This window comes from Cyprinus carpio, chromosome A9 (genome assembly GCF_018340385.1).
Source record: "Cyprinus carpio isolate SPL01 chromosome A9, ASM1834038v1, whole genome shotgun sequence".
Classification (NCBI taxonomy): domain Eukaryota; kingdom Metazoa; phylum Chordata; class Actinopteri; order Cypriniformes; family Cyprinidae; genus Cyprinus; species Cyprinus carpio.
In genome coordinates this window covers 22,930,189-22,954,049 of record NC_056580.1, presented here as the reverse complement: position 1 = coordinate 22,954,049, position 23,861 = coordinate 22,930,189, and the positions used below count along the sequence as shown (strand labels likewise).

General features: G+C 36.9%; 1 protein-coding gene across 2 annotated transcripts; it reads left to right on the top strand.

Moving 5' to 3' along the window:
• The first annotated feature begins 1,799 nt into the window (after positions 1-1,799).
• On the top strand, positions 1,800-23,861 carry LOC109096060 (NGFI-A-binding protein 1-like). 2 transcript variants are annotated; one of them, XM_019109732.2, is made up of 8 exons: positions 1,802-2,374; positions 6,679-7,484; positions 7,751-7,884; positions 9,656-9,707; positions 14,210-14,329; positions 15,907-16,075; positions 19,596-19,736; positions 20,763-23,861. In XM_019109732.2, the coding sequence occupies exons 2-8, from the start codon at positions 6,681-6,683 to the stop codon at positions 20,843-20,845; spliced, it is 1,503 nt and encodes a 500-aa protein (XP_018965277.1). In that variant the 5' UTR covers positions 1,802-2,374; positions 6,679-6,680; the 3' UTR covers positions 20,846-23,861. The 2 variants fall into 2 exon arrangements, with proteins under 2 accessions (XP_018965278.1, XP_018965277.1); XM_019109733.2 differs by lacking the exon at positions 14,210-14,329 and having other exon boundaries at positions 1,800-2,374.

Sequence of the window (23,861 nt, the reverse complement as noted above, 5' to 3'; positions counted from 1 at the left end):
GAAATTAAAACATAATTTGAATTTATGTTTTGATGTTTATGGACAAAATTACCATCCTTTGCTTAATGAAGAGAGCAAAAGAATGACCTTGAGTATAACTGAGGACAGAAGAATTGCATGTCATGTCAGCTGCCCACATACAACCAAATAACAAATACTCAAAATTCACAAATTGTTTTGTCAGTCAGCTTGCTCCCTCAGTTTATCTAATGCACATGCTTTTTTACATGCAGAAGGAGAATCTCTGCTGGCTAAGGGTGTTTTATGCAGCCTAATCCAGCGGCTGTGTGTGTGTGTGTGTGTGTGTGTGTGTGTGTGTGTGTGTGTGTGTGTGTGTGTGTGTGTGTGTGTGCGAGGAAAGGATTAGAGCCAGCTGAATCACTGTGTGTGGGAGTATAAATATCCTGAAAGAGGAGTGAGTGGCTGCATACAGGACCGCAGCCCCTCCCAGCATCTCCCTTTTCACTACTCTTCCTGCTGCAGACCCCTTAAAACATGTCTGTGAGCACATCTCTCAATGAATCTCCTCATCTGACGTTGAAGAGTAATAAGAGAGATGTGCTGAGGGGAGAGGTTTGTTTTGGTTGAGTCATGCAACAAAGAAAGTCTCTCAGTCACAAACCCCTTAGAAGGGTATAGTTCCCCACGGGTATTAACTACTCGAGGACCACACTCAAAGAAAGCATGAACATCTGTGCATGTTCATTAGTAAGAATGACTGTATTGATATTTCTTAAACATTCGGCTTTGGGTTTGTTCTCAACCCCCACCCTAAGTATTAAAAAGCAAGCCATTCATTTAGCATTCATTAGCAAATAATTTTAGCCTTAGGTGTTTTATCCATTTTTTGGTTCTGAAGATGTTATGTTTTTAAAGAAATTTAAGATTACAGTTTGAAAATCTTCATTAGACTAATAGAATGTGCAGCTACATCAGCATATATGTAAATACTATACTAAATACTATAGTATTTGCATATTGAAATGCAATTGGTCCTCTTAGTCTTTCTGTTTGCATACTAAATTGTAATTGGTCTTCATTTACTGCATCTAGTTAGATAAACCCTCTTTTTTGACATTATTCTACAACCAAATCCATTCCAGAACTGCTTTTACTGATTCAGTCTGACTGATTAGAAAAAAATGTTTAGAAATCATACAGATCAGACTCAAAAGAATGATTTGTTCATGAATCAGACATTGCCACCTTGATTTAACCTCGCTGACTTTGTTTACGTTTACTCTAATTATGATAAATAACCCGATGTGTCGTATAAACACCCTTTTTTCTTTTTGTTTAAAGGTCATACACTGTTAAGCAAAATTTGCATACATAAATCAGAATGTGAACATGTGTATTGTTATTCAGTGTGCATGTTCTTGTCATATGTAGGCTATATACTGTATATATATAGTTGTTTTTTTTTATAATAGATACAAGTTTTATGACACACACACACAAAGCTTCAAACCTAAATTTGAGCACTGTATACTTTACGCTTCCTTTGCGTTATTTCCTTCAGGAAATGCAAATCTACATTTTCCTTGTTTTGTATATTGTGCAAGTTTTCCTTTTGTATTCTCTTTAATTAGCTACAATCCGAAGACCCAGCATTGCCGAAACTTGCACTAGCTAATTAACTCATCTCCAGAAAGTGTGTTTTTTAAAGTAAAAAGTAATTATGTTGTTTATGAGATTGCCTGCAGATCTTGTTATTATCCATCAGCGCAGAACTCTATAAATGGAACAGGTAGAACTAATAAGATGTGAAACAGGAACACCGGGCCACTGGAATGCACAAGGACTCAGTATGTGACAGGCTGTAGGCAGCAGGTGAATTTGCACTGGAGGAGGAGGGGGCAAGAATAGCACCGGTGTGGGCGTACAGGCGGCCACCGAACCGTTATGCTGCATACTGGCGTATTTTCAGTAAGGTCAACAAACATGATAAATGTCCATGTATATATGAGGCGGTGCATGTGGCTGATATGAGGTTTGGTATTCCATGCAGCAGCCTCCCACGCGCCGCTACCGCCCACGCCAGGATCTGCGTCACGCAGGCGCGTGGGAGTGAGAGTGAGAGAGCAATGTAGCAAGCGCGGAATATCCCAATTCTGGCAGTAGGGGAGAGAGCGGAAACCAACTAGTTTGAGAGTCCCTCCGTAGTTCAAACTACAGAGTGTGTGAGAGTTAATTCAGTAACAGAGAGCCGAAGGACGCGCAGCTTACCCGCAGAACGCGCGTAACCGGACGCCAGGTGAAGCGTCGCGTAACTGAACGGACCATCATAATTCAGAACTTTAATAATCATACAACCAGCCGCCGCTTTTGGAAGAGTTTTGGTGGAAAAAGACAAAGAAAGAAAACAAAAAAGGTACGTTTTTGTCAGTACTTTTGTTCAGCGTCGTTTGCAAATGCAGTTGTGCGCTGAATTCGTGTATTGTGTGCAACTTTCCTGCGTGTTTTTGTGATCCATGTGCGCGCCGTGCAGACCTGACAGCTCTCGGTACCGTGTGTGAACGCTGGTCGTCGGCAGCTGTGTGTGTGTGTACAGCATCCTCAGCGTTTCTTCACTTCCAGTCATAGTTTTCCCAATGCTTTCCACTGTGCAATGGCTTTTCTATGTGTGAACTTCGTAGGCTTATGTATTATTCCCAAGGAACTTCAAGAGCTAGCTATAGGACACAATAATATTAATTGAAATATTCAATTATCTGTATTTATAGCTATTGATATGTTTATATTTATAAAAAGAAAGTTATGTATGATAATTATGATAGTAATTAATATAGTTGCATGCAGATATTAACAGCTTAAATGTTTAAATAGACTTATATAGACAATTGTAATTATTATTATTCTATATTACAGTGTTGTAAAACAAATACTGAATATAGCGTTCCCGATAGATAGACTTGTAGCTAATACAATTGCTCATCATTTTTGACCAATACGTGTCGCTGTCCAAAATTTGTTGTGATTGTAGTGACAACTGATTTGGTATGACAATAAATAAATAAAATGAAATAAAATTGCCCGCGGTCTAAAAAGTATTTTGCCATTTTTTTATTTATTTTTTTTTGGTGAAAATTTGTTGAATGGTGTATGCAGAGTTGAAAAGTAGTTTCCATGAAATTTTAAATTGTAGTCAAACAATTTGGCCGACCATGGCAAAACAAACATTACGGCGAAAAACTTTTTTATTTTTTCTTGATATTTTTGATCAAACTTCTTGGGTTAAGAGGATGTTGCTGATGAATTGTTAGTAAAATACAGCATTTTATGTCTTACTTTAAAATAACCGATGCATAATGTACGGCTGAGATAGACACATATGGTGTCTCTTAATTCTAAAGATTTTAAATGATTTTAAACCATATTATTTATAGTTATAAGCAATCATTTTCATATTTCATGAATAATAGATTGCTCCAAACTGTTTACTCTATATCTATAGCCCAAATGTAACAATTTTCTCCTAGCATTTCTGCCATGACAGAATAATAACAATATGATAAGTGTCTATAATAAATAATAAAACTATTCTGCCAGAGATGGTTTATTATTGTTCCCATAAATATTAGTAATAATTGGTGATGCCTCATGTTTGGTTTATCATTTGAATAATAAATTGGAATGAGGTAATGGGATTTTTTTTTTTTTTTAATTTGTATTTTTTTGAAATGTTGTCTGTCCTGTGAGTTTATGACTCATTGTTTACCACCAATTTGTACACACTGGGCCCCCCAATATACCAGTTTGGATGTTACTAATATTAAATTCAAAGTGCCTGTTTTCCTTCTCTACTTTCCTCACCAATATTTTCCCCTGTTGTTTTCGAAAGACCCTGTGATGATTCGTACAGTATTTGGGTTAAAGGCACTGCCACCTAAATGAGTGTGTGTTTGCACTCATCTTCTGAAGTGCTTTGAAAAATAAAGAGTATCAAGGTTGAACATGAGTCAGTGGTCCAAATAATGAAGCGATTGAAAGGTGATGTTTTAGACATTTATACCTGTGAGACACATTACGGCAAGTTATTTTAGATCTTGTAATATTTGTAATTAATCACATACCAATTTTTATTTAAAGAATGTTTTTTTTTTTTGCGTTGGAATTTTTGCGTGAACTATTCCTTTAAGAGATAGCCTACCCCACTGCTTATGTACAAACTCATCTCTAACGTGGGCATCTAACTGCATAAAATAATAACTCTTATTATCCTCCTGTCCTAGCTTTTTACTATTTTGATTGATGACTGAAACCTTGTATAACGGGCACTTCTTGTTTATTGCCTTGTAATGATACATCGCTTGTTATATTCCTCAACTGTAAGTCGCTTTGGATAAAAGCGTCTGCCAAATGAATAAATGTAAATATAAATGATTCCTTTTCTTGTGTAGTCAACCTCTTAAGAAGTGAATCGATTGTGTTTCTCTTGTAGTGCCTTATGTTACTTTCACAAAAACACATGGAGAGCAGCTGTTCCACAAACATTTAGTCTGATGCACAGGACCGATAGGTTGTTCAATGTACTATTTAGGAAAGGTCTCGATGTGAATCCATTATTCATTTAGACTGATAGGAGGCCGCTGTTGGGCAACACAAGTACGTGCTGTGAGTGCTCTCAGCGTGTAGCGTGAAGTCCTGGCCTTAGATCTCCAGCATTAGGAAGCCAGCATGCTGTGGGGAGAGAGAGCTTTGGATGAATTGCTGCCTAAGTGCCATCCATGCTGATACTGAATTGGTTTCAACAAGGCACCCTTCACTTGGGTCTAGGCCTCAGTCATCCATTAGAGTGGCGGATCACTCTGCTGTGCAGTGGGGTGTCCTCATTAGACTTCATACACTCACTCATCAGTACTCTTTATCAGCCTCGCTGTGTTGCTGTTCTTACTCACCTCTAGTACACTAACAGTCATGATGATTTAGCAGCATCTGTCATCTTTTACCGCCACTGAAAGAATAAAAATTGAGGTCTGGCATTCACGTTGTCATTGTTCATGAATTTTAAAAGTGGTTATGTTTCATTATTTTATTTTTTTTGAAGTATTTTATATATTTGTAATTGTATAATTTTTTTAAAGGTTTAATTTATTTTATTTTATTTTTTAATTATTTTATTTTATATTATTTTTATAGTATATGAGCGTATTATAGAAACACCATCAAATTTCTGCAAATTTTGGACATGTATTTTTGGTGTTATAGGAATTTTGTTCTCTGAAAGCAGTGTCTGTCTGAAGATTTTATGTCTTTATACTGCCCACATTACTTTGTAGCAGATAGCAAAAACTATGTATGTCAGTGCAAGTTTGTTGTGGAATTAAGGGTAACAGGATATGATTTAAAGACAGTAATATCTTAAAAAAAAAAAATTCAGGGATGAGTAGTAGTTGGTGTATTTTAATGCATAATACTGTTTTCTGATGACGTTAAAACACTAGATATTTCTTGACATATCTCTAGGGGTCAGAATAGTCTCTGGAAGAATATATTCACAAAATGCAATTCACAAATGAGTAACCTAATTCTTATTCACAAAATATGATTCACCACTGTAAAAATGAAAAGGCTTGTTTGCAGATCCTCAGACTGCCACTCTAGAGGAACCCTCTGGAGAACCTCTAGGCATCATTTTGAACGCGCCTCAATTATCCTGTTGTGTACTCAAGGAAGTTCAATATATAATTTAAGTGACTCAATGCCTTTCCTCTGTGATGGGAAAAGGAGTCATTGACAATCTTGTAGGAATTGTTTGGATCCTTTTGGAAGTTCCACAGGTCCCTGCCAGTGTAGTGCTCTGAGGAACCTCTAAATTGTGCCTTGATTTTTTTCAATATTACTGTGACAAATGAATAACCAAATTCACAAAATATGACAAATCCGTAATCTAATTCACATTCACATAATATCAAACATACTAAACATCATTCATAAGTACACAACTGTTCACAAAGTCTTGTATGATTCTTCGTGTGCATTGTATCTGCATTTGCAAATCATAACTCTATGTGCATCTGATCCACAAATGAGTTGCGAACTGCAAATGCAGATTAAAAATAATACATTTTCCTCCCAAATCTTTGAGATTTCTGACTGTCATTTGCATATCATTTCTAAAACACATCTAAAACCGACAAATAAGCGAATGAGCTCGGTTTCCACATTAGTATGCATTACAGTCTCTGACAAAGTTTGCAGAGAGCATTATGTGTGCGCTTGTGTTTGTCGTACATTCATAATCCCTGGATCCTTTTAAGGAAGAAGTGGGTGAATTAAAGTAAAAAGCAGAGCGCTATCTTCTTAGCATGCACACCTACCGTCCCACTCCCACACGGCTCCATTACCCCACCTCCCTCCCCTGCAGTCAATCTCGCTTTTATCGGTGCTGCTGCGGATCCACATCCTGACAGTGGCAGCTGTAGAAGCCAGATTCCGGCAGAAACAAATGAGGCCTGTGCTGAGAGAGCCCACCTACGCGTGTTGCAGAGGTGGAGTGTGGTATGTGACTCTCCCAGCAGCCCAGGAGCCTGACAGGCGCTCTCTTATAGTCGCCACTCTTGGATCCAGCCACACATTTCTCTTCCACCCCTGCTGTGGCAACCAGTGTCGTCTCCTTCAAGCGCTGTTGCTTTGTTTTCTGTAATTGCTTACTTTGTTCCTTCTTTTGTTCAGGTATGGCAGCGACTTTACCCAGAACCCTTGGGGAGTTGCAGCTCTACCGCATCCTTCAGAGGGCCAACCTGCTGTGCTACTACGACGCCTTCATCCAGCAGGGTGGCGACGATGTTCAGCAGCTCTGCGAGGCCGGCGAGGACGAGTTTCTCGAGATCATGGCGCTCGTAGGCATGGCCAGCAAGCCACTGCATGTCAGACGCCTACAGAAAGCTCTGCGCGATTGGGTCACAAACCCTGCCCTGTTCAATCAGCCCCTCACGTCTCTTCCCGTCTGCAGCATTCCTGTCTACAAGCTGCCAGAAGGGTCACCCACATTGTTGCCTGGTAATGGCGCACGTGGAGACACTCAAGTCAAAGTGCCCAAGTGTTTGGCAGCTGCTTGCGTGGATCCCGGAAAAGGAGAATCAGGCAACGGGAACTCTTCGGCCACTGTTTCGCCCCTCCAGAGTGGAAGCGAGCCACGTTTTTGGGCCAGTCACGGCACAGAGAGTGAGCACAGCCTGTCCCCGGCAGAACTGGGCTCTCCGTCTTCCCCTCGAGACGGCCTAGAGGCACTGGACGCAGCTGCGGTTCAGTCCGTGGCAGAGTGCGTGGAAAGAATCGCTCAGACTTTGCCCAAGAGCGACCCTGGAGAGGTTAAAGAACTGTTGAAGGGAAATAAGAAGCTTGCCAAGATGATCAGCCACATTTTTGATATGAGTGATGAGGACCCACACAGGGAAGAGGAAATCCGCAAGTATAGTGCTATATATGGCAGATTCGACTCAAAAAGGAAGGATGGGAAGCATCTGACTCTGCATGAGGTGTGTTTTATGGGGCTCTTGCACTTTGGGTGCTTTTGGGGTTTAAATAAATCTTGCACTTTCAAGCAAATCTGCACATTCAGTTAGAAATGATGTTGTGTATTTGGGATGGGTGTGCTTTATTGGTTAATTGGCTGCACCTGAAATATCATGCTGGTCTGTTTAAACAGAGGTGTTGCTTACTTGTGAGTCTGGTTTAATTCTTTGCACATAACAATATCTATTATTATCAAAATGATAATGAAAATCTCCTTCGTTTTACATAGCTGACGGTGAATGAGGCTGCAGCACAGCTTTGTATGAAGGAGGTGGCATTGCTGACTCGCAGGGATGAGCTTTTCGGACTGGCCCGTCAGGTCTCCCGAGAGGTCACCTACAAATACACCTACAGAACCAGCAAGTAAGAACTTTGATGTCATTTCCCAAACATGAAACGCCATGGCTGACTATTTTTGAACCTTTGGCTAAAACTGAAGCATGCAATTTTTTCAGTTTTAAAGTAATTTCCCCTATCCCAGCTTATTATGCACAGGCAAATTTCCCTAAAAAGTATTAGCACTGTGTCTCTGTAAACAAAAATAACGACTTTATTCAACAATTCCTCTCCTCTGTGTCTCTCCAAATCAGTGTAGACACAAAGGAGAGGAATTGTTGAATAAAGTCGTTATTTTTGTCATCGTGTACAAAAAGTATTCTCGTTGCTTTATAACATTATGGTTGAATCAGTGATGGCAGATGGACTATTCTGATGATGCTTTTCATACTTTCCTGGACCTTGACACTGTTATTTATTTGGCAGTCTATGGGACAGTCTCAAGCCTCCCTGTTTTCATGCAAAATATCTTAAATTGTGTTCCGAAGACGAACAAAGCTTTTAAGGGTTTGGAACGACATGGGGATAAGTGATTAATAACAAAATTTTCATTTTGTGGTGGAGTAACCCTTTAAATCATAAAATTCTGAAATTTTCCCCCCTAAATCAGTGCATAAAATCCTGATAAACACAAAATATCCTGGAGATTCTGCCTATTTAGTATGAAAAACGCACAATGTAGAGGAGTTGTTTGTTTGATTTAATGGATTTAAATTCTCTGCAAGCATCACTTTTTACACCCCCGTAAGTGACTAGAGTAATCATTCCTGATGTTTAGCCTTTAAGCCAAGAAAGAGATAGCTCATGCTAATGCATTGTGAGCAGCTCAGGATCTGCTCTCTCGTAGTCTTCTTAGAGCCGAGCCCAGATATCAAAGTCGGCTTTGTGCGTGGCATTTGTGTTGAGGAGTGAAGTGCTGCACTGAGGTCTACGGAGAGATGAGAACACTCCCACTCCTTTGCATCTAAAGGCACATAGGCCTTATCAGACACTCAAAACCTGCCATCCAAAGAGACCGTGCAGGTGTTTCCTGGATTGCCAGGCTTGCGTGTCAGTGGATGGAAAATTCCTTTTGGCGTTGCATAATTCCAGTCACTCATTCAAAACTTGAAAGATTGCATCACAGTCATGGACTGGGTATTGTGAAAGTTATCTAGGCCAGGTTTTCTTACAATGCCTCTTACGTCATAATGAAATTTGCCAAGGGCACTCCTAAATCTGGTTGCAGGTGAAAAGCTAGTATTGCTAAAGCAAATATTAGTACTTTAAGGCCTGGGTTTTCAAGCAGGGGTCCATGAAAGTACTGAAGGGGGTCTGTGCAGAAGATAATAAAACATAATACAAATTTTAAAATGTAAATTCTTTCTGTGGTGTCAAAGCTGAATTTTCAGAAGCCATTACTCCAGTCTTTAGTGATCCTGTAGAAATAATTTTAATATGTGAATTTAATGCTCTTAATATAACCAAAGTTAAAAACAGTTGTGCTGCTTAATATTTTTGTGGAAACCATGATGCATTTTTTCAGGATTCTTTGATAAATAGAAAGTTCAAAAGAACAGCATGTATTTGAAATAGAAACCTTAGTCATTTTTGTTAGTTTAAAGCATCCTTGCTGGAGAAGTGAAAAAAACATCTTTCTTGATGATAATGCAAGTTAAATTAAAAAGACATGCCTATGTTTATATATATATATATATAAATATTTGGTCAGAACACATTTTTTGTAAAAGAATGTTTCATTGCTTGTGGTTTTTACTCAGCTTGTTCTGGGCTAAGCATTTTATTTTCTTTCCTACAGATCTCGATGCGGTGACAGAGATGAGCCGTCACCCAAGAGAATTAAAACTGAGGTGAGTAAAATTGCTTCATGATTTCTCTAACCTGAACTCCAAATAATCTGTCTGATGCTTCCAACACAATTTCTCGAGTCATTTTGTTTTTAATGAGCGCTGCGGCGCTAACACCAATATGCGAGGAAACTGTTGTAGGAGGCAGGATTGACACTGGGTGGGTCCAGTGGCTTTTTGTTTGCATAGCTGCCTGTCAGCATACTGAGCTGTGTGGGAGGGCTTTGCAGGAGCATGCGGGGTAGCTCCATCAGGATTGCATGTCATGGTGTAGGGGAAAGGTCGTAGTTCAGCCTGGAGAAATTACAAAGGACTAATGTTTTCAAGCCCACTCCCTCGATCACACCTTAAATCCATATTTAGCCGGCCCACGGTCATTATTTTTCTTTAACCTACATATCCATGACCAGTCTGCCCTGTGCTTAGCTGCACACATAGTGATCTTATTGATGTGGTTTGCTGAAGAGGCCTTTGTGCTCTATGGCAGCTGTCCATTCATGGCTCTCTGGTGACACATTTGATCATTGTCCAGTCATTAGATCTACTGGAAACTTCTAACATCCCACATCAATGCTTATGGGCTGGGCTGGTGTCTGAAGAAGAACAGGTGTTTGCCTGCTTCACCTCTGCCCTGGTTTCACTCTCATATGGGCACAGACATGTGACCACCTCGGAAAATCAGTGGTTTCTACCCACTCTACATCTAAAGAGAAATGAGTCCTTCATCATTATCAGACAGTGGCGAATTACCAAATGTCTTCCATTTCCCCCTAATTTGCATTGTTACTCACTAAATAATCATGATTTACCTCACTTTTACGTCATGTTCCCACACTAGTCATGTGAATAGACAGCAGCACCAGAGAGTGTGGTTTTGGGGTCAGTAAGATTTTTTTTCTTTTAATGTTTTTGAAAGTGTCTTCTCACCAAGACAGCATTTATTTGATCAAAAATATAGTTAAAACAGTAATATTGTGAAATAATATTACAATTTAAAATAAGTGTTCATTCCTGTGATGGCAAAGCTGAATTTTCAGCAGATGCTTCAGAAATCATTTTAATATGCTGATCTGGTGCTCAAGGAAACTTTATTGTTATTATGTTAATAACAGTTCTGATTCTGAATATTTTTGTGGAAACTGTGATGCATTTTTTCTGGATTCTTTGATGTATAGAAAGTAAAAAAAAAAAAAAAACAGCATTTATTTGGAATAGGAGTCTTTTGTAACATAATAAGTCTTTACTTTCACTTTTGATCATTTTAATTTGTCCATGCTGAATAAATGACTTTAAAAAAATCTTACCCCAAATGCTGGTGTAGTTACTCTGTCAATGACGGTACAAGCTGCTAAAAAATAACTATTTTTTGTAATCAGAGCAGTATTTATCTGACAAAAAACAATGAAGATCTCCATTTGGGTTACAGCACTAAACTTATACTGTATGTTTGCAGCAAATACAACAAGAAAATAAAGAAAACACCCAAAGTTGTAGTTAAAACAAGCAATGAAATGCAATATTTGAGAATATATTGAGAAAATTTACAAAGGATGTTAACTTTCTTTAACAGAAACTGCATCTGCGGCATGTAAGTGGTGCATATTTATTTTGGCAGCCATATTTAGCGAATGGCACGAGCACTGAACTCAGAAGGAATCATGTCTTTTGCAATAAACTTTTTTATGTGAAGCAACATACTATAATGGAATGAACTGCTCACCCATTGTTTGAAAAAAAGACATCTGGAAGTTCAACAAGCAGTGACAGGCACCCAAACAGCACTTTCTATTCAGCAAATCCAGATCATTTAAGCAGGTTCTAGCTGCAATTTGGAGTTTTGTTCGATGTACTGTAAATTAATTCTGCTTAGGTGTAAATGTGATGCCTCATGTCATGCTGATTAAAGTTGCCATAATTCTAAATGGCACATTCTTAACCATATTATGATTTATCAAATGAATTATTGAAATTTAGCAAGGCAGAAATCATTTTGTTTTCTTTATAGAGCTGAAAACCCACCTGCAAATGTAAGAACGGAACTGAACTGAACAAATGGATTCACTGAACTTTCTTCTACTTTTAACGGAGAGAATGTATGTTTTGTAACATTTTTCAACAGTGTACCACTTTTTCAAGCTAATGACATTAGCTAATCATTTTTTGGATTTGAACAAACTAATCTGAATCTACTTTCTCTGCTTCGTTAAGAGAGATAGGGTAACATTTGTCACAATTTTTTAGCAGCATACCGTTTGGTCAAGCTACTTGAATTGGTGAATCATTTTTATATTTATACGAACAAACTCATTTGCTCAACTGAATCTGAATTTCTCTGCTTTGTTAAGAAAGAAAGATTATATATTGTTGCATGTTTGAACAATGTACCGTTTAGTCAATCCTCTTAAATCAATGAATCATTTTTTGAAACTGATTCACTAAACTGAATCGGACTTTCCTATATGTTTAAGAAAGAGAGGGTATATTTTGTCACTTTTTTTAGCCGCATACCATTTGGTCAAACTACTTAAATCTATGAATAATTTTTTGAATCAACAAATTGTTTCACTAAACTGAAACTGACTCTCCTGCTACGTTTAAGAAAGAGAGGGTATATTCTGTCACTTTTTTAACAACATACCATTTGGTCAAGCTACTTGAATTGGTGAATCATTTTTGGAACCAAACAATCTGATTCACTAATTCTGAGTTTCCTGCTGCATTTAAAAGTCAGAAGGTCTATTCTGTCACATGCTTTTAGCAATTTATTAATTGGTTAAGCTACTCTATCACTTTTTTGAAAAAAACACTTGTTTGTAAACAAACTGAACTTTTGTCTATGCTACTGAAAATTCTAGTTAAGTTAGTGTCTTGCTGTAAATCCGTTTCTTGCATTTTCGATGCAGTTCATTTGTATGCAACTCACTCTAGAATGGATTTTCCATGTTTAACATTTCAAACTGTGTGACAGTTAATAACGTGTGTCTGAACTGCAGAAAAAAAAGCATAAACTTCCCCTCCCCCTCTCGCTGTCCCTGTCTGGCCTCGACTCTGCCCACATTACACTCCCATCCACACCAGTGAGAAAAAGCTGCCCGCCCACGTGCACCCAGACAAGGTCCAAATGAGATCAGTTGCGCGCCCACCCGTATTCTTGAGGTAGAAGTGACATCATTACGTGGGCGCACTTGGAATCACCCACACCCATGCATTTGCGTATATACCACAAAGTGAAAAGGGGCTGAGTTTGAAGACACATGCATATACATGCAGGCGTATGCATACACCTTTGTCTGTGTGCTCTAGAAGACCAGTCTCCGTGTCAAGAAAGAGACAAGCCATAACTCACAGGAGTGGCTTGATAACCTTATTGTTGCTGCGTGAGTGTTGGCAAATTTGCGTCAGAGCTGTTATTAGCAGTTACCTATCTGCCTCAAACACCCAACTAGTAGTGAAAAAACTGGAATGTCTGTGATAGTTTGCACCCATGGCAACCCATATAAACATCTGACACTTTTAAGCTCATCCTTCATGTAGTAATTAAGACGTAGTGATTCGTCAGACAAAATGTTCTGTTTGTTCATCCGCCCGTCAGGTTGAAACTCATCCTGAGGGGATTCTTAAGTGGGATGACATTTTATTAAGTATCTGACCTTTTCGCTGAAGAGGAATGAAGCTTTAGTTCGTTAAAAATTAGTGGCTTCGCTTTGTGAAGTGGTTGAGATTAACAGCTGGTCCTGGAATTGTTGAGGTAATCTTTAAATGTCACACTAACCTCATGGTCCTCCAGTAAATGTTTGATTCATATTGCTATTACTTAGGTTTTCAGGTTTCTGTCCACTGCTGTCATAGTTTGTGGACTTACTGGAGGTGGTCACAGATTCATCTATGACATATGTCGTCTTGTGATGTGATGTGTAATTTTTTTTTGGTGTTAATTTGCACAAAAAAAGGCCCGTTCACAATAAGGCTGAATAAAGACAACTGGGAAAAGCAAGTGTGAGGGAGCTTTATTAGGGGAACGGAAAACGTTTCAGTCACAACATGATCATCTGGAAGGCCTGAAGACTTTCCTTGCCTGCGGCTGTCTTTTTCACCTTCATACTGAGTGGAACTTTTTTGCAAATGGTCACCTGTTTGGATAATTGTGGCTTATGCACTTTTTTGTTTGTTTTTATCTGTTTGTGGAGTTTTGGGTGATTGCTTCATTTTTTTTTTTGGTGCTAAAATCCTCGCTTCCTAGTTTAACATGCTGAGAAAACTATGAGTCAGTAGGTTGATTATACAAAAAAGTCTACAATAAGATTATTCTGTTTATTTGAGCAGAATAAAGCAACATTCAGTGGCTTTATATATTTGGGCAGGACTGTTCGTTTGTCCTACCGAAACAAGACACGGATAAAGAAAAACCAGTTTAAAACTCAATATTTTTGCAGAAATGGCATGCTTCATTTTGAAATTGACTGCCACTGAAAGGAAATATCAATGAAATGTGTATCGATCTGCAGGAGGGCTGTTTTGACCTCCAGGAGGCGCTGCAGGCCATTCACATGCGCCAGGAGACCCTTAAGGAGCAGCTAGCCCACGCCAGATCTAAAGGAGAGGAGACGGTTGGACGGAACATCCAGGTGACTGACTGCATTATGACAGCGTGTTTATTTGTCTGTGGGAGAGGAATGCTCTCAGGCGCCTCGCTGACTCCACCACACCACACGTCTCGCTCCGCTATCCAATCATGCAGGTTTTCGGGTTAATAGGTGCGAGAGCTTCACCTGTCCGTGACCATGACCTACTTTTGGTCAGCTGGTTTAGTATATGAACAATCAATGGTTGGATATTTTTAAGAAGTGTAAGAGATGTCCTGATGAAGTGATGAAACGGATGAAAAATTATTCTCAGTGCTTTTTGCTGATTGTTGTTCCATAGGAAAATGACAAAGAAGTTCTCTTAAATATTAAAGTTGTTGCTGTGAGTCCAGGTCCCCTCTTTGTCCAAGGCAGTATTCTAGGCCCTTCTATCCAAGCAGATATGTAACCTGTGGTAATTCTGTTGTAATAAAATAAATAAACCCAAAACTATAATATAAAATTATTTATTTAAATAAAGTATAGAAATTAAATAAAAGATATTTATAAAAACTTTAATTATGAAATATATACTGTGTAACAATTTAATGGCGAATGTTTTACTTGTATTTTTATTATGATTGTGTTAATATAACTACATTTTTGTTAAGGCCCCCTAGTGGGCCCCGGCCCCTGGTTAAGAACCAGTGACATGAAATGGAGAACAATATTATTAAATATTAAGTTAAAATATACAATACTATTCAAAGATAAAATCATGCCAATATGTTTGGCTCTTCAAACTTTTGCCCCGTCGTGACAGTTTTTGACCTTAGAGAGAAAAATGACTAAAAGAAGACAGTTTATGCTAATATCTGCTGTAGTGCCCCTAGTGGCAACACTGACAATGCACTGCATACTTGTACCCACTTTGGCAACCATTGATGCTTACATAGCTAGAAGTTATTGTTTTCATGTTCGTTCCTGACTTTTTGTCAACAGTCATCTCATTTGTGTCTTCTTATATCCTTCGTATTGAAAGCAAAGTTGATACTTCTCTTCATTATGTCTCCTAAGCATCCTCCGAGCATTTAAAACCTATTCTGGGCTATTTATTAATTTTTTTCAACAGATGGATTGACAGAATGCATTGTCTCAGAAACATCAGTTAATTATGCCGCTTTTGTGTTTTGAAGTAGAAACGTGTCATTTTGTAATTGTGAATAGCATCTTCCTGTGTTAAAATAAAAAAAAAAAGCAGTAAAGGTTTTTGTTTGCCTCTTTTTAGGTAGGATGGCATTGCACATGTAGGAGGGTTGCTATTGGAATCAATCAAGCTCCACAATTAGTGTGGTTTTAAATATAAGCAGAAAAATGTACAGCAAAAGCATTAATTTTATAGTAACAAAATATTTATAGTAATTGTAAACACTGTTTCAAATTCAGATGTGATTGAGGAGCATTCAAATGACCAGATATTTGAACTGTAGGTGTTTTTGTTTATGGTTGGTTTTGTTTTGTATCACTACACTTGTGGTATGTTGTGAATGATGAATATTGGAAATCATTTCTGTCACACTGTACATACGATGCTATACACATCCGCATGTCTGACTCCCTGCTGTCTGTGCATATTATAGGTTCAGCTGGAGCGTCTGTTGGCCAAGCAGATGGAGATACTGCATGACGCCGCGGCTCAGGACAGACTGCAGGCTCTAGAGTGGAGGGTTCCACCAGGGCCCTACAAACGCAGCACAGACAGGCAGAACAGCAACGGGCTCTCCGCTGACAAAAACGCTGACCAGCAGGGTGAGTTTGTGCATTATAAAGTTTGAGATGATGGGTTATTTGTCATGTGATGGATGCCTTTAATCCAAAGCAATTTACTGTGCAGTAATTGCAAGGAAAATATATATATATATAATAAGTTTTTTTTTTTAATCTTGTCTATGAATTCAGGGTGTTTTAAACTGAAGTCCAACTAGGGAGTTCACAAACATAAAAAAACATTAAAATATTTTTGAGGCTGTCAGAGTGATTGGATTTAAGATTAAGGTAATATGTTTAGCTTTTTCTTTTCTCTTCATTGACATTCATTTCATTCAGATATTTTGGCATCAGTAGCTAATTTTTATTGTTTTGCACTAGAGCACTAGATTTAATAGTAAGAAAAAAAAACATATATTTATAAAGAATAAAAAGTGTTAATAACAGATTTCAACTTAATAAATTGTAATATTATCAAACATCAAATCATATTATTTATTAAAATATTTATCTAGTATAATTTACAAATATTTAAATATTATATATATATATATATGTGTGTGTGTGTGTGTGTGTGTGTGTGTGTGTGTGTGTGTGTGTATTATATAATATATTTTTTTTACATATTTAAATATTGTATTAGCAAATAGTTTTGTACAATTAGAATATAAAAGCAAATTATTTAATTTAGGAAAGAATTGCTTAATTTTCTTGTCTTTGCAAAAATATTTGTATATATTTTATATTAATATAATAAATATATAGTTTTTATATTACATAATTTTATAGTTAAATAATTTTGGAAGTCCTTTACATCAAAAAATTTGAAAGCCCTTGAATGTCTGAATCCTAAAGCAAAACCACCTGAGAATTACATTGCACATTAATTTTCACGATCCCAGAAAAAAAAAAAAAGTGAACAAAACAAATATCATTATTATTATTATTACCAGAAAAGCAGACAAACTGTCTTTTACTCTTGATTGACCATCCAGATTGTTTTCGCACACATTAGACAGTACAGAAAACCGGTGAAGTGTTTCAGTTGTTGTTTCTCAGATAATTCAGTAGCTTGCATCACCTGTTCCAGACTCTCTTTTTTTCTCGTTTCTTGTTGGCACTCTCATTTCTGGGGCTCATCTGGCAGCTGCAGGCGGAGGCGGGGTGGTGGGTGTCAGAGAAGGGAGGGGGACTTTGGGTGGAAATATGAACACAGCTCTGCGTTCTGCTACTAATCTTGTGCCTTAGAATGCCACCCGTCTGGAGTTCATTTTGACCCTCATGTTGGTACATGACGATAATTACTGCGCATATACCGAATCTGAGCACTGATTATATGCATCACAGCACAAGCGCAAATGTTTACACGTTTACAATGGCTTTTGCATTGTAAAGTAGTGCCTGACCACCATGGGATATTTAATGGCAATATATTTATATTTTATATATTAATATTTTATATTTTAAAAAATGGAAATTTTCCAATTCAAATTATGCATTATCCATATTAAAAGCTGTTATATGTGGTAGATCACTTCTCTTAATTGGTAAACATCTGATGCTGAAAATGACCAAATATCAGCCAATAAATGAGCTATAAGTGTTTTTTGGTTTACCACAAAGGTCGCATATATCCTTATTCTTTGTACCAGCCAAGCAGCTACCATTGAGATAAACTGCAAGCACATAGCTTTCTTTAGCTATTTCTTTAGACCTCCTTGGAAAAACCACATAATTAGCATAATAATTTGCTTTAATGTGACACTCTGTTCATTATTTGTGGTTGTTTCACACTGTGCTGAACACAACAGTGCTCTCTCCCTCCCCAGCTCTGAGAATAACTCCTTCATGAACTCTCTGAGTACATGATCCCTCTCAGCTTCCTAATATCCCATGTGTTCTCAGAACTCCAGAGTGGGCGTATGGGATCTGCGGAGAGAGGAAGAGAGAGAAGCAGAGGCAGAAAGTGAGAATTAGATGAGAACTAAATATGTCCTCCTTTAGCTTTGACTGTACCTTTGCAGGAAGGGCTTTAATGAAATGAATCAGTGCTGTTGGGGTTACAAGTATATTGACTGCAATGCCATTTCAACCACAGCAGCAATTTCATTCTAGAATTTGAATTAAGTGAAAATAGACACACTGTTGTTCAAAAGTTGGGGTTCGTAAGGTTTTAAAAATGCTTTTGAAAGAAGTCTCTTATGCTCACCAAGGCTGTATTTATTTGATCAAAAATACAGTAAAAATATTAATATTGTGAAATATTGATACAATTTAAAATAACTGTTTTCTGTTTTAATGTGTGATTCTTCAGAAATCATTCTAATATGCTGATTTGGTGTTCAGGTAACATGTTGATAACATTTTTTAAATTTTTGTGGAAAGCGATACTTTTTTTAGGAATCTTTGATGAATATAACATTTGAAAAAGAACAGCATTTACTTGAAATAAAAATCTTTTGTAACATTATAAATATCTTTACTGTCACTTTTGAACAATCTGATGCACCTTTTTTACTGTAGTATATGTGCCTAAATAAATGTATAAATGTAAGGAATTATAATCAGAATGTAAAGAAGTGGAATTAAAACTTATTAAAATTTTAATAATAATGGTAATTTTAACTTGACAGACAGATGGATATTTGGGAAGGACAGGTGGATGGATGAGAGATGGATGTAACCAATTAACAATATGACAAATACAATAGAACAGAACAAATTAAACAAACTTGCAGTTAAACAATATAAATTAATGTTTTTCAGGTACAAAAGGTTTATTTAACATGGTATGAAGTACTACACAAATTTATTAATCAAATTTAAAAATAAAACACTGCAACTGTAAGAATTATATATAATTAAATTTTTATTAAAGATACAAATGTTAGATGAAAGATAGATTTCTTTGACCAGGGTGGCGGAACACTATTTCCCAAAATGCATTACCTGTAATACATTTCTTAAATTTGTAGTTCAATGAATTCTTCGTCCTGTCATTCCAGTGCAACTTCCTGTAGGACTTGACCAATTCAAATTCACTCTATTTACCTTCTATGGTTTAAAAAGAGGTATTGTGAGGAATGGGTGGCAGAGACGTGTCCCCTCAACATTCAGATTAAAGCTGCTGGTAATTAAAGGGCATTGTGTTAAGTTAAAAATGACAGACATTAGTCATGATGCTGTCAATAGACACAAATGAGATCAGCCAGCCAGGGACAGAGGAGGTTAATGTGCTGTTTGAAGGAGGTGTATACACTCAATGCAACTCACGATCAACGTGCTTCAAGCCGCATTCACTGTCCTCGGGCTATTACGGAGTGTGCGTTGGCTGGCTATAGTTGAAGAAAAGGTGCATTCGTATCAAATGTAGCTCAGTTGCGTGTGTGAGTGAGTATTGTGCTGAGAGTTTCTGGTAGGCGGAATGCTTGTCTCGTAGCATTAGCTTGGACTCGGTAATGGACAAAATGATGCAGCCTTGCGGTTTGTTAAACGCCGATCTTGAATACAGTAGTACAGAATACAGTTAAATTGAAGGCTTTGTTTCATTGCGTCTGTACAGGAGAGAGGCCGCTGAATTTGAGGGTGACCAGCCAGAGGACGAGCGCATCAGACGGAGACACGCCTCTCGGAAAGCAGCTGGCCAATGAGTTGAAGAGGCATCATCACGCTAATGCTGAGAACAAGACGTCAGCAGCCACAGGTGTGTGTTGATGTCACGAACACAAAGACAAAACCTACTGAACTGCTTACATAGGCGACATTTAAGACATCGTAAGCACCCTAAGACTAAGACACCTTAGAAACTTTAAGTCAGCATCATAAGTATCCTTGACTAAGAAGCATCCCACAATGAGCTCAGTGAAAAATATCCTTCCTATAGATAGTGAAAGAAAAAAGAAAAATGTCCATTATCAGAATACTTTGAATTCTTTCAAAACTGAAAAATGTAATTTTAAGCACTTCAAAAAATTTTAAATTGACTGTTTTAGAAATATCCTTTATGAATATACTGTATATGTTTATGATCTTTAGAATACCTGCTGAGCTCTGTTATTTTGAAAATATGAATATGCTTGTGTTATGAGGAAGAGTTTCTATAAAAGGGTATATCAGACATTCAGATATAAGTTCTGATAAAGACACTTAGACTGTTAATTGGAATATAAAGAGCAAAAATGCTCATCGAGGAATTGGGAGTTTCCTTAAACAATTTTAATATTTTTAAATTACTTTTATTTTTAAGAAATGCTTGTAATAATAACAAATAAGTTATATTATTTTAAAATAATAAATTATTGTTATAATGATCAATTATTATTACGATATTTATTCATGTATTATTTAATCATATTTTTAATAAATTGTCAGTTTTTCCATTTTAGAAGCTTATAGGGACATGGCAAAAATCTGATCATTAAATTCCTAAAGTAATGATATTATTTAACTTCACCATATGTTCTAGCTTCACTTAGTTGTGAAAAGCTTACTAATATGATTTGATCTTTAACATTGTGAGGTATTTTTAACCATTATATTTAGACATAACTGACCGAGCATAACAAGAATAATCCATATAATATTTCTAACTGCCAACTTTACATTTATTTATTTAATAGACACTTTTAATCAGAACAACTTGCACATGAAGAACCATGCAAGCAATTTATTATAAGGGTTTCAGTAATCCAGAGCATTTCTCTAAATCCTTTTTTCTTTTTTCCTCCAGAAAACGGAGGAGACGCATCTTCACATGCCCTCAACCTCTCTGAGAAGAAGACCATCAAGTCAGAGCCCGAGGATTCCAGATAGCAGCCCCGAATGCTTTCGTTTCAAACCTACAACAATACACGTCGTCTGTCAGTGAATACTAAATAAGCACAACTACAGTAAAGCCTTAACCAATGTTGCCTCAAAAAAGAGTTTTGTTTAGTTCAGTTTCTCGCCATTTTTGTTTTTGCCAAAGCACCTAGAGCCCTTATTTCCATTCTCCTGAGTAGTCACTGACTGTACTTGTACTTGTTCAATTCTCACTAGCTCTCATCACTTGTTTTTATGCTCTCCTATCGGTGTGGACCACGAAGTCCGCTATTTGTACATACATAGAAAATGTCTGTTTGAAAATGGTTAAATGTTATTTAAATACAGTATGTGTTTTATGTATATATGAATGCATGTAAAATATCACAGAAACGGAGGGATGCAGTGTTTTTAAAGTTGTTAGTAAGCAGCTGTTGTTGTCGCCTATTTACGTAAGCCTCTTGGATTGTGTTTCTCTTTAAAGACCCCATGCAATCACTTTCATTTCCTGTATTGACTATTTCCTATTATCAAATTACATCAAATGGTTTGCCCCTTTTTTTAAATAGCCAGTAGGCTTTATTTACACCATAAACAGTTATTTGCTGCTTGCTATTGCTATTTGATAGCTGGTGGTATTGTTAGCAGAAGCAATATTATCATTCTAAAGAGCATTTCTTTCGACAGAAATATTAGGGCTGCACGATATATCAAAATAATATTGATATTGCGACCTGGCTGAATGCAGTAGTCAAATCCTCAAAGCTGTGATTAATTAAATATATGCACTGCGTGTTTCAGACTGAAGCTTGGCACTGTTTATTTGCACAAGTAAATGTTAATTTTGACAAAAATGAAGAAATTAAGATGTAAATATTAGCATTGTAATTTTACAGTATTTTAAGGTATTTTTATTTTATTAAATACTTTTTATTTTATAGTACATTAGTATTATTGCAACATTTTTAAGATTTTTATTTAATAATAATCACGATAAAAATCATATGATTTTATAGTCGTATTAAATGAGTCAAAAACAGTGGCAATGTGGCCTTTTTTTTTTTAAAGTGAACTCTTCTCACTTTATGGTTGCTGAAAGATGTTTCAGTTTGTTTCTAGTAAAGACTACCCAGGTGCGAACAAATGTTTTTCAGAAATTGTTCAGTAAGTAATCTAAGTAAGTTTTCAGCTTTTAAAACGATTTTTAGTTTCTGTGCAGATGCACTCTCCAGTCAAAGAAAAATAAAATATCGCAATGTCGTTTTTTTTTCTCCATGATCGTGCAGCCGTAATCAGTATTTTTGATTGTTTATCCCAGAAGAGAAAGTAATGTGTGGCTTTTAAATACGTAAAATGAATTTCGTCACTAGTACACTATAGATGACACATAGGAACTAAAAACTCTAATGTTGATCTCATGGGGTCTTTAAGGAAGTCATCTTTTCCTCTGTCGGTTTCTGATAGCAATGCTAACAAATCTGAATTTAAAGGTCTCTACTATGGTGCTATGGCTGAATTTAATTGCGTAACAGAGGAAAACGGCGATACACGTTGCTGTTTAAACACTGAAATCTCGGAGCCAGACTTTTGGCCTCCTTGTCATCTTGAATGAATAGCAATGCCTGGTTTATTACGATACTAAGCACAACTAATATATTTCATCGTTCTCTAAAATGCTAATATAGACAAGCATGTCTCCCCTCCTGACCAACAGTCATGTAAATAGTTTAAAAACATTCGCAACTGACTGGACTTGAAAACAAGGCGTCATTACAGCACCGTTCCAGTCTTTATCACAATCACGTAATGTATTTGTATTTCTGAATATTTAGTCGTAGAGCAATACCGGGTAGCTGTTGTCACTTAACTCAGTGAACGTGTCTAGGTGTCCCGACCTCAGAGGACATTCACTGTACAGTATTTCTACTCTGTTTCGTAGTGTAGACATAGTCTTAGATTCAGCTAACAACGTGCAAATGTATGTGAAACTGATATGCACTAGTGTTTGATTCTCGAATTTGCATCCTACTGCTCAACATTTCTCGTGTTTCTCAATGGTGATACATGTTTTTGTAGGACTTGTACCCGTGAAATCATCAAGTCACACTCTTTATGTAGTTTTAGAGTATCATGTGAGGTGAAGTAGGCACAAGATAATCAGGTTTTCCAGTTACATGTCTGTAATGTACCGGTCAAGCTGTTATATAATCCGTATTTGTGTCAATGACAAATACCTCTCTATATCGGTACAAGGAGGCCGATTTTTAACGTCCTGATCATACACTTCAGTATTTCGAGGGAATATGTGGAAATATTGTGTGCTTTTATTTTTTTAGGATTATTTTTAGAGGCTCAAGAGGTCTCAAGTATGCAAAATCTTAATTTAAGTGCCATTTTAAACACATTTTTGAGAGTGTGCGATAAGTTGGTGGGTTACGAGTTGTCCTGTGTGATAAAGACAAGCGTTATGTGAATATTTATCTGCATTTTCAACCTTTTGCCTTAGTTTAAAGCATTCCATGTTACAATTCTTCACTGGTGGTAGTTTATTTTGGATGTTCGTTTTGTGGAATATGAAATGAGATTTGGGAAGTTGTATGAACATCTGAGACTTAAAGCCTTGGCAATATCAAGCTCTCTAAAAGCACTGGAGCAAATTTTGCTTTGGGAAAAAAACAGTTTGATGAAGAAAAAATCTGATTGGACCTTACTGATTACATCATTACCAATGACCTATATAGCAAGACATATCTAGACGCCTACCTTTGTTCCTTGCTTGTTACTGTCTTTAACCACTCACAGAAATGATCAGTCTTTCTCTAATCTTTGTACTTGCTTTGTATAATAGACTTATGCATCTTGGACTGTAGGATGAAACTATGTTGTCAGTAGAACTTGTTCTTATCACGTTTGAGTAGAGAGTACATTAGGATATGCATACGGTAGTCCTGCACATATTGTTTTGTAAACACTAATATATTTAATTTGTTATACAGCACATGAACATTAAACTCTATTTTTTTGACAA

Bases quoted from the DNA above. Each gene is read 5' to 3' on its own strand.
- LOC109096060 (XM_019109732.2), top strand. From the start codon at position 6,681: ATGGCAGCGACTTTACCCAGAACCCTTGGGGAGTTGCAGCTCTACCGC. The intron at 9,708-14,209 runs GTGAGTAAAATT...ATCGATCTGCAG, and splicing joins CCAAGAGAATTAAAACTGAG to GAGGGCTGTTTTGACCTCCA. The intron at 14,330-15,906 runs GTGACTGACTGC...TGCATATTATAG, and splicing joins CGGTTGGACGGAACATCCAG to GTTCAGCTGGAGCGTCTGTT.